The following is a 10203-nucleotide window of genomic DNA, read 5'->3' as shown; positions in this document are numbered from 1 at the left end:
CTGAAGAGCATGGTCCTGGCGTTCCTGTGCCAGGTGGGGCCGGACAGGGCCGTCCTAGCGCAGTGCGCAGAGCACGCCCTGGGGCCCATCACCGTGCCGATCATCGACGCTCTCGTTGCCACCATCGAGAGCCGGTGCAGCCAGGAGGCCCGGAGGCTGCTGGGCCTCGAAGACGCCAGCGGCTCCCAGGAGCAGGAGGGCGGCCCCGCGGCCCCGTCCGGTCCCGCCGCCTCCCCGCAGGGGACCGTCGCCCCCAGCGCCACACCATCCGGCAGCTCCGCGGGTCCCGACGTGGAGGAGCTCCCCGGCACGTCCAGCGGGGCCCTCGGAGGGGGTCCTGGAGAGCCGGGTCCCGACGCAGTCGGTCCCGCTGACCAGCGTCGCAGCCGCGGCTCCTCCGCTCGCAGCCGGGGAAGGAAGCGCTCGGCTGCGGGGCCCCCACGCCCCACCAAGAGGAGGGCCGGCAGTGCCCAGCGCACTCCCCCACCCTGCAAGAGGCGGCCACCCCGGCGCCTCTAGCGGGGCTTCCAATAAAAGATCAAAACGCAGAAGCACGTGTTGTTCCTAGCGTGTGTCTTTTGAGCCGGTTCGCCCTTCACGCACACGCCCTACGCACGCTGTGCCACACGAGAGCCAGCGCTCTCAGCCCCCGGTGTGGGTGGGCCACCATTAAAGCCTTCTCCTGGGCCCTGTGCGGGGTGTGAGCTGCAGAGCCAGTGTGAGCGGGATCCCCTGAGCGGCAGCTGACGGCAGCCCAAATACCGGCAGGTAGAGGTATTTTCAATAAAAGCCTACCCACACCTTCAGGCAGAACTCTCGGTGGTTCCCAGGTCACGCGGCTTGCTTGACTGCAGCGCGTGTTTCACGCTGCCACAGTCTTATCTCTAGATCTGTGCCTGTGAGAGGGGGACAGAGCAGGCCCACGGGCCCACTGGCCCTAAAAGGAGGGGAAACTGGGGAAGGGAGCCACAGGGAACGAGAAGGGAAAAAACTGTGGCGACAATCTGAGCAGAAAAACAGACTTGGTTTACTAATTAGAATAGCAAAAATACAAGTTAGTTGGGATTGAAGCTAATCCATCCAATAAACGAGAGAGTTTCTGAAGACCGAGGTTCTTACTCTGACACACCAGGGAGCACAGAGAACTACTCTCGTGACTCCCAGACAGTTTTATCTTTCCCACTGACCGGAAAATGGAAACGGAACAGTGAAGGCTTCTGGGAGCTGTCGTACATCTCTTCTCTTCTGAGACAGGTAAACGGAACTGTCGACAATCCACGGAACTGCAGCATTCACTCTCTAACTCCCAATGCTCTACATGATGTTACGGTGTGGAATGCCGGTAACCAAAGGCATACAACCACAAGACACACTCATGGACAAACTGTGCAGTACCATCCATGTTCAAGCCCACTTCTCAGTCCTGAGTCTCGCTCTACTTTGTACCTCTTCCTAGAGGTATCGTACCCGCCAAGCTAGAGATAGTTCACCCGCCTGAGAAACCTCAGTCCTAGGAGCCCGATTTGCCCGACAGTTGATTTGACGTATTTGGGGGGCACACCACTTTTGTACGTCAGCTGCAAATTTCTAGTACTCGGCACAGCCTACAGCCGCACCGGATTTCTGGCATTCTGGGTTACGCAGGCTCTCAGTCCCCTGGGCAGACCCTCTGCAGATCGGGTCAAACTCTTACCAATCAGCACGCGATACAGTCGCAAGTGAGACTCGGGTCTTGGTAGCGGGGATGCCCTTTATCGCCCTGACCGTGGATATCCGCACGCCCTTGTGCCAGAGTTGGGGAGGAAGAACGAGACAGAGGTGCACATCAGCTGCTTACACATTGTGGACATCTGCCTTCTTGCTGGTGATGCCAACCACAGTGCCAGGGGCCAGGAGTAGGGGGTACCGGTCACTGTCCTTCTTCATAAGCTTTTTAAACATGGGTGCAGCGTTCTCTTTTCTTGTCAGTGGGGACATCTTGTCTGCCATTACTTTTCAAGTCTGATAGGGAGTGGCTTATCAACTCCATCTCCCAGTTCCTTGAGAACTGTGGAATGAATCTCGTTGGGTCCCAGGGATGTGTCCCAGGCTCCTCAGGTGGCCCCGGGCTTCATCTTCTTTTTTTATGATGAGGGCAGCTTTGTGCCCTTGGGGACTGCCAGGGAAAATCGGTCACCTCGGTGTGAGGGATGAGCCCCAGTGACTGTACTGCGAGCCCTGACAATACCCCGAGAGACTCTTAAGCCACGGGAGAGCGCCTGGTGTCACTTCTCTCCATTTGATAGGTGTCTCAGCCGGTCCTGGAACTGGGACAAGAGAAGGCTCCAGAAGTCCAGGCACTGGGGCCTATAGATAAGGACCTGTCCAAGTCTAGGGGGATTAAACCCTTTCTCTCCAACCTGACACCCCCATTGGCAGGTCAGACACAGGATCCAGGACAGGTGAGCTCTCTCCGCCCTCAAATCCCCCTTTCACTCTCCCCTCCTAAAGTTGCTAGGACAAGGTTTCCCAGAAGTTCTTTAGTAACTCAAGGCTTACTTTGATTTCCCGTAAAAATGCACACCTTAGGTCGATATGGGTAGATACTTGTGAGAGGGCCAACGCCTACAGGATCGCTGTTCTATAGACATTCCCCATCAAGGTCGATGGTGATGGACGGCCCGTGAGTGTTATTTCACCTTAAGCCATCCCAAAGGAATTCACGAATGTTACTCACACCCCTCTCCCCACAGGTGGGACGCAACACTCGGAAAGAAAGATATCCCCAAGCAGCTCCGCCATAATGCTGACAGAAGAGGAACGAGGGAAAGATTGGCAGGGCATTCCTGAAGCAAGAAGGCGAGAACGCCAAACCCAACTTCTACGTAACACACAAGTGAAAAATCTTCAGCTTACTGGTGAAGAAACAGAGGACATACAGAAACACCGAGAGTTGTTTTTAATACATAAATTAGAGTTGTTTTAATGAGAGGAAAAGAAGGGCCGGTGCATTCATGTCAAACGTAGAGCAGAAAAGGTGGGCGGGAATGAAGGGGAAGGCACAAAGGGCAAAGTAGGAAAAGGAAAAGAAGGTAACGTGAAACACGGGTGGGGGCTGTGGGGGCGGACAGCCCATGGTGACGTCCCTGAGCAACGGGCTGTGACATCACCGCATGACGGATTGTGACTGCTCCGCCCTCGCTGCTCATAGTGGGGTGCTGGCGGAGCCTGGCTCAGTCTGGCTCGTTCCTGGACCCTGCTGAGCAGCTCTGCGAGGCTTGTTGGTCGAGCGAGGATTTGGTTTGTGCTGTGCTGTGCTGGGTCGTGCCTGGGGCTGCTTGCAGCATCTCAGTGCCTGACCCCACAGTATCGCTTCAGTTTCCCTGGCCCTGCCTAGAGCAGGCAGCCGGGGCCCTACGGAGCGCACCCGCAGCAGCGGAGGTGAGTGGTGCAGGGACACGTGGGTCCCCCAGGGCAGCCGTGGGGAGCCTGGCCCCGTGCCAGCGGGGAGCACGAGGCGGCCCAGGCACGGTCCTGCTGAGGGGCCGCCGAGGGCTTTCACACCCTGGGACAGCGAGTGACTGTGACTCCTCTTCCTCTTGCAGAGCGCAACACCACCGCTGCAGCTCCGGTGAAGGAGAGCAACTTGTCATCCTCGGTTCTCCCAGCCCGCTGCAGTGAGAAGACCATGGCCGCAGAAGAGGCGTGGATATGCTCCATCTGCCGCGAGGCGCGAGGGGACATCGCGTACGCGATTCCTTGCAAGCACGTGTTCTGCCTCGGCTGCATCCAGCGCTGGGCAAGGCTGAGAGACAGCTGCCCGCTATGCAGAACGGCCATGGAGACCATCCGGGTCTCTGTGCGGGGAGACAACGAGTACGTGGAGTGCATCGTCTCCCCGCCCGCGGTGCCCGTGCCCGTCGGCTTCGGCCCCACCACCGGCCCCAGCGGCACTGCGGCATCTGCTCCACCCTCTGCGCCGCCGTCCCCTGAGCCGATGGCCGCAGAGCAGGAGAGAGTGGGCGGCCTCCTGCCAGAGGTCTGGGCAGCGCTTTTCCGGGAGAGGCGTGACATCCTTGACCCGGTGCTGCCCTGGCTGGAGCAGGAGCTACGCCGCAACGGGGAGCTACGCTGGTGGAAAATCAGCTGGCTGAAGAGCATGGTCCTGGCGTTCCTGTGCCAGGACGGGGCCGTCCTAGCGCAGTGCGCAGAGCACGCCCTGGGGCCCATCACCGTGCCGATCATCGACGCTCTCGTTGCCACCATCGAGAGCCGGTGCAGCCAGGAGGCCCGGAGGCTGCTGGGCCTCGAAGACGCCAGCGGCTCCCAGGAGCAGGAGGGCGGCCCCGCGGCCCCGTCCGGTCCCGCCGCCTCCCCGCAGGGGACCGTCGCCCCCAGCGCCACACCATCCGGCAGCTCCGCGGGTCCCGACGTGGAGGAGCTCCCCGGCACGTCCAGCGGGGCCCTCGGAGGGGGTCCTGGAGAGCCGGGTCCCGACGCAGTCGGTCCCGCTGACCAGCGTCGCAGCCGCGGCTCCTCCGCTCGCAGCCGGGGAAGGAAGCGCTCGGCTGCGGGGCCCCCCCGCCCCACCAAGAGGAGGGCCGGCAGTGCCCAGCGCACTCCCCCGCCCTGCAAGAGGCGGCCACCCCGGCGCCTCTAGCGGGGCTTCCAATAAAAGATCAAAACGCAGAAGCACGTGTTGTTCCTAGCGTCTGTCTTTTGAGCCGGTTCGCCCTTCACGCACACGCCCTACGCACGCTGTGCCACACGAGAGCCAGCGCTCTCAGCCCCCGGTGTGGGTGGGCCACCATTAAAGCCTTCTCCTGGGCCCTGTGCGGGGTGTGAGCTGCAGAGCCAGTGTGAGCGGGATCCCCTGAGCGGCAGCTGACGGCAGCCCAAATACCGGCAGGCAGAGGTATTTTCAATAAAAGCCTACCCACACCTTCAGGCAGAACTCTCGGTGGTTCCCAGGTCACGCGGCTTGCTTGACTGCAGCGCGTGTTTCACGCTGCCACAGTCTTATCTCTAGATCTGTGCCTGTGAGAGGGGGACAGAGCAGGCCCACGGGCCCACTGGCCCTAAAAGGAGGGGAAACTGGGGAAGGGAGCCACAGGGAACGAGAAGGGAAAAAACTGTGGCGACAATCTGAGCAGAAAAACAGACTTGGTTTACTAATTAGAATAGCAAAAATACAAGTTAGTTGGGATTGAAGCTAATCCATCCAATAAACGAGAGAGTTTCTGAAGACCGAGGTTCTTACTCTGACACACCAGGGAGCACAGAGAACTACTCTCGTGACTCCCAGACAGTTTTATCTTTCCCACTGACCGGAAAATGGAAACGGAACAGTGAAGGCTTCTGGGAGCTGTCGTACATCTCTTCTCTTCTGAGACAGGTAAACGGAACTGTCGACAATCCACGGAACTGCAGCATTCACTCTCTAACTCCCAATGCTCTACATGATGTTACGGTGTGGAATGCCGGTAACCAAAGGCATACAACCACAAGACACACTCATGGACAAACTGTGCAGTACCATCCATGTTCAAGCCCACTTCTCAGTCCTGAGTCTCGCTCTACTTTGTACCTCTTCCTAGAGGTATCGTACCCGCCAAGCTAGAGATAGTTCACCCGCCTGAGAAACCTCAGTCCTAGGAGCCCGATTTGCCCGACAGTTGATTTGACGTATTTGGGGGGCACACCACTTTTGTACGTCAGCTGCAAATTTCTAGTACTCGGCACAGCCTACAGCCGCACCGGATTTCTGGCATTCTGGGTTACGCAGGCTCTCAGTCCCCTGGGCAGACCCTCTGCAGATCGGGTCAAACTCTTACCAATCAGCACGCGATACAGTCGCAAGTGAGACTCGGGTCTTGGTAGCGGGGATGCCCTTTATCGCCCTGACCGTGGATATCCGCACGCCCTTGTGCCAGAGTTGGGGAGGAAGAACGAGACAGAGGTGCACATCAGCTGCTTACACATTGTGGACATCTGCCTTCTTGCTGGTGATGCCAACCACAGTGCCAGGGGCCAGGAGTAGGGGGTACCGGTCACTGTCCTTCTTCATAAGCTTTTTAAACATGGGTGCAGCGTTCTCTTTTCTTGTCAGTGGGGACATCTTGTCTGCCATTACTTTTCAAGTCTGATAGGGAGTGGCTTATCAACTCCATCTCCCAGTTCCTTGAGAACTGTGGAATGAATCTCGTTGGGTCCCAGGGATGTGTCCCAGGCTCCTCAGGTGGCCCCGGGCTTCATCTTCTTTTTTTATGATGAGGGCAGCTTTGTGCCCTTGGGGACTGCCAGGGAAAATCGGTCACCTCGGTGTGAGGGATGAGCCCCAGTGACTGTACTGCGAGCCCTGACAATACCCCGAGAGACTCTTAAGCCACGGGAGAGCGCCTGGTGTCACTTCTCTCCATTTGATAGGTGTCTCAGCCGGTCCTGGAACTGGGACAAGAGAAGGCTCCAGAAGTCCAGGCACTGGGGCCTATAGATAAGGACCTGTCCAAGTCTAGGGGGATTAAACCCTTTCTCTCCAACCTGACACCCCCATTGGCAGGTCAGACACAGGATCCAGGACAGGTGAGCTCTCTCCGCCCTCAAATCCCCCTTTCACTCTCCCCTCCTAAAGTTGCTAGGACAAGGTTTCCCAGAAGTTCTTTAGTAACTCAAGGCTTACTTTGATTTCCCGTAAAAATGCACACCTTAGGTCGATATGGGTAGATACTTGTGAGAGGGCCAACGCCTACAGGATCGCTGTTCTATAGACATTCCCCATCAAGGTCGATGGTGATGGACGGCCCGTGAGTGTTATTTCACCTTAAGCCATCCCAAAGGAATTCACGAATGTTACTCACACCCCTCTCCCCACAGGTGGGACGCAACACTCGGAAAGAAAGATATCCCCAAGCAGCTCCGCCATAATGCTGACAGAAGAGGAACGAGGGAAAGATTGGCAGGGCATTCCTGAAGCAAGAAGGCGAGAACGCCAAACCCAACTTCTACGTAACACACAAGTGAAAAATCTTCAGCTTACTGGTGAAGAAACAGAGGACATACAGAAACACCGAGAGTTGTTTTTAATACATAAATTAGAGTTGTTTTAATGAGAGGAAAAGAAGGGCCGGTGCATTCATGTCAAACGTAGAGCAGAAAAGGTGGGCGGGAATGAAGGGGAAGGCACAAAGGGCAAAGTAGGAAAAGGAAAAGAAGGTAACGTGAAACACGGGTGGGGGCTGTGGGGGCGGACAGCCCATGGTGACGTCCCTGAGCAACGGGCTGTGACATCACCGCATGACGGATTGTGACTGCTCCGCCCTCGCTGCTCATAGTGGGGTGCTGGCGGAGCCTGGCTCAGTCTGGCTCGTTCCTGGACCCTGCTGAGCAGCTCTGCGAGGCTTGTTGGTCGAGCGAGGATTTGGTTTGTGCTGTGCTGTGCTGGGTCGTGCCTGGGGCTGCTTGCAGCATCTCAGTGCCTGACCCCACAGTATCGCTTCAGTTTCCCTGGCCCTGCCTAGAGCAGGCAGCCGGGGCCCTACGGAGCGCACCCGCAGCAGCGGAGGTGAGTGGTGCAGGGACACGTGGGTCCCCCAGGGCAGCCGTGGGGAGCCTGGCCCCGTGCCAGCGGGGAGCACGAGGCGGCCCAGGCACGGTCCTGCTGAGGGGCCGCCGAGGGCTTTCACACCCTGGGACAGCGAGTGACTGTGACTCCTCTTCCTCTTGCAGAGCGCAACACCACCGCTGCAGCTCCGGTGAAGGAGAGCAACTTGTCATCCTCGGTTCTCCCAGCCCGCTGCAGTGAGAAGACCATGGCCGCAGAAGAGGCGTGGATATGCTCCATCTGCCGCGAGGCGCGAGGGGACATCGCGTACGCGATTCCTTGCAAGCACGTGTTCTGCCTCGGCTGCATCCAGCGCTGGGCAAGGCTGAGAGACAGCTGCCCGCTATGCAGAACGGCCATGGAGACCATCCGGGTCTCTGTGCGGGGAGACAACGAGTACGTGGAGTGCATCGTCTCCCCGCCCGCGGTGCCCGTGCCCGTCGGCTTCGGCCCCACCACCGGCCCCAGCGGCACTGCGGCATCTGCTCCACCCTCTGCGCCGCCGTCCCCTGAGCCGATGGCCGCAGAGCAGGAGAGAGTGGGCGGCCTCCTGCCAGAGGTCTGGGCAGCGCTTTTCCGGGAGAGGCGTGACATCCTTGACCCGGTGCTGCCCTGGCTGGAGCAGGAGCTACGCCGCAACGGGGAGCTACGCTGGTGGAAAATCAGCTGGCTGAAGAGCATGGTCCTGGCGTTCCTGTGCCAGGTGGGGCCGGACAGGGCCGTCCTAGCGCAGTGCGCAGAGCACGCCCTGGGGCCCATCACCGTGCCGATCATCGACGCTCTCGTTGCCACCATCGAGAGCCGGTGCAGCCAGGAGGCCCGGAGGCTGCTGGGCCTCGAAGACGCCAGCGGCTCCCAGGAGCAGGAGGGCGGCCCCGCGGCCCCGTCCGGTCCCGCCGCCTCCCCGCAGGGGACCGTCGCCCCCAGCGCCACACCATCCGGCAGCTCCGCGGGTCCCGACGTGGAGGAGCTCCCCGGCACGTCCAGCGGGGCCCTCGGAGGGGGTCCTGGAGAGCCGGGTCCCGACGCAGTCGGTCCCGCTGACCAGCGTCGCAGCCGCGGCTCCTCCGCTCGCAGCCGGGGAAGGAAGCGCTCGGCTGCGGGGCCCCCCCGCCCCACCAAGAGGAGGGCCGGCAGTGCCCAGCGCACTCCCCCGCCCTGCAAGAGGCGGCCACCCCGGCGCCTCTAGCGGGGCTTCCAATAAAAGATCAAAACGCAGAAGCACGTGTTGTTCCTAGCGTCTGTCTTTTGAGCCGGTTCGCCCTTCACGCACACGCCCTACGCACGCTGTGCCACACGAGAGCCAGCGCTCTCAGCCCCCGGTGTGGGTGGGCCACCATTAAAGCCTTCTCCTGGGCCCTGTGCGGGGTGTGAGCTGCAGAGCCAGTGTGAGCGGGATCCCCTGAGCGGCAGCTGACGGCAGCCCAAATACCGGCAGGCAGAGGTATTTTCAATAAAAGCCTACCCACACCTTCAGGCAGAACTCTCGGTGGTTCCCAGGTCACGCGGCTTGCTTGACTGCAGCGCGTGTTTCACGCTGCCACAGTCTTATCTCTAGATCTGTGCCTGTGAGAGGGGGACAGAGCAGGCCCACGGGCCCACTGGCCCTAAAAGGAGGGGAAACTGGGGAAGGGAGCCACAGGGAACGAGAAGGGAAAAAACTGTGGCGACAATCTGAGCAGAAAAACAGACTTGGTTTACTAATTAGAATAGCAAAAATACAAGTTAGTTGGGATTGAAGCTAATCCATCCAATAAACGAGAGAGTTTCTGAAGACCGAGGTTCTTACTCTGACACACCAGGGAGCACAGAGAACTACTCTCGTGACTCCCAGACAGTTTTATCTTTCCCACTGACCGGAAAATGGAAACGGAACAGTGAAGGCTTCTGGGAGCTGTCGTACATCTCTTCTCTTCTGAGACAGGTAAACGGAACTGTCGACAATCCACGGAACTGCAGCATTCACTCTCTAACTCCCAGTGCTCTACATGATGTTACGGTGTGGAATACCGGTAACCAAAGGCATACAACCACAAGACACACTCATGGACAAACTGTGCAGTACCATCCATGTTCAAGCCCACTTCTCAGTCCTGAGTCTCGCTCTACTTTGTACCTCTTCCTAGAGGTATCGTACCCGCCAAGCTAGAGATAGTTCACCCGCCTGAGAAACCTCAGTCCTAGGAGCCCGATTTGCCCGACAGTTGATTTGACGTATTTGGGGGGCACACCACTTTTGTACGTCAGCTGCAAATTTCTAGTACTCGGCACAGCCTACAGCCGCACCGGATTTCTGGCATTCTGGGTTACGCAGGCTCTCAGTCCCCTGGGCAGACCCTCTGCAGATCGGGTCAAACTCTTACCAATCAGCACGCGATACAGTCGCAAGTGAGACTCGGGTCTTGGTAGCGGGGATGCCCTTTATCGCCCTGACCGTGGATATCCGCACGCCCTTGTGCCAGAGTTGGGGAGGAAGAACGAGACAGAGGTGCACATCAGCTGCTTACACATTGTGGACATCTGCCTTCTTGCTGGTGATGCCAACCACAGTGCCAGGGGCCAGGAGTAGGGGGTACCGGTCACTGTCCTTCTTCATAAGCTTTTTAAACATGGGTGCAGCGTTC

The 10203-nt window shown here is 58.8% G+C and overlaps 2 protein-coding genes across 2 annotated transcripts; both read left to right on the top strand.

Annotated features, from left to right (window-relative positions):
* The first annotated feature begins 3374 nt into the window (after window positions 1-3374).
* LOC121109857 lies at window positions 3375-4639 on the top strand. The gene is made up of 2 exons (XM_040696012.2): window positions 3375-3420; window positions 3585-4639. Exon 2 carries the CDS (start codon window positions 3668-3670, stop codon window positions 4637-4639), a length of 972 nt encoding a protein of 323 aa, XP_040551946.1. The 5' UTR covers window positions 3375-3420; window positions 3585-3667.
* Window positions 4640-7494: 2855 nt separating this feature from the next.
* On the top strand, window positions 7495-8778 carry LOC107052775 (proline-rich protein 36-like). Its single transcript, XM_015282975.4, has 2 exons — window positions 7495-7540; window positions 7705-8778. The coding sequence occupies exon 2, from the start codon at window positions 7788-7790 to the stop codon at window positions 8766-8768; it is 981 nt and encodes a 326-aa protein (XP_015138461.3). The 5' UTR covers window positions 7495-7540; window positions 7705-7787; the 3' UTR covers window positions 8769-8778.
* Window positions 8779-10203: the final 1425 nt, after the last annotated feature.

Source organism: Gallus gallus, chromosome 2 (assembly GCF_016699485.2).
Source record: "Gallus gallus isolate bGalGal1 chromosome 2, bGalGal1.mat.broiler.GRCg7b, whole genome shotgun sequence".
In the NCBI taxonomy this organism is placed as follows: Eukaryota; Metazoa; Chordata; class Aves; order Galliformes; family Phasianidae; genus Gallus; species Gallus gallus.
The sequence above is the reverse complement of the archived record's forward strand: the minus strand, read 5'-3'. Positions and strand labels throughout refer to the sequence as shown.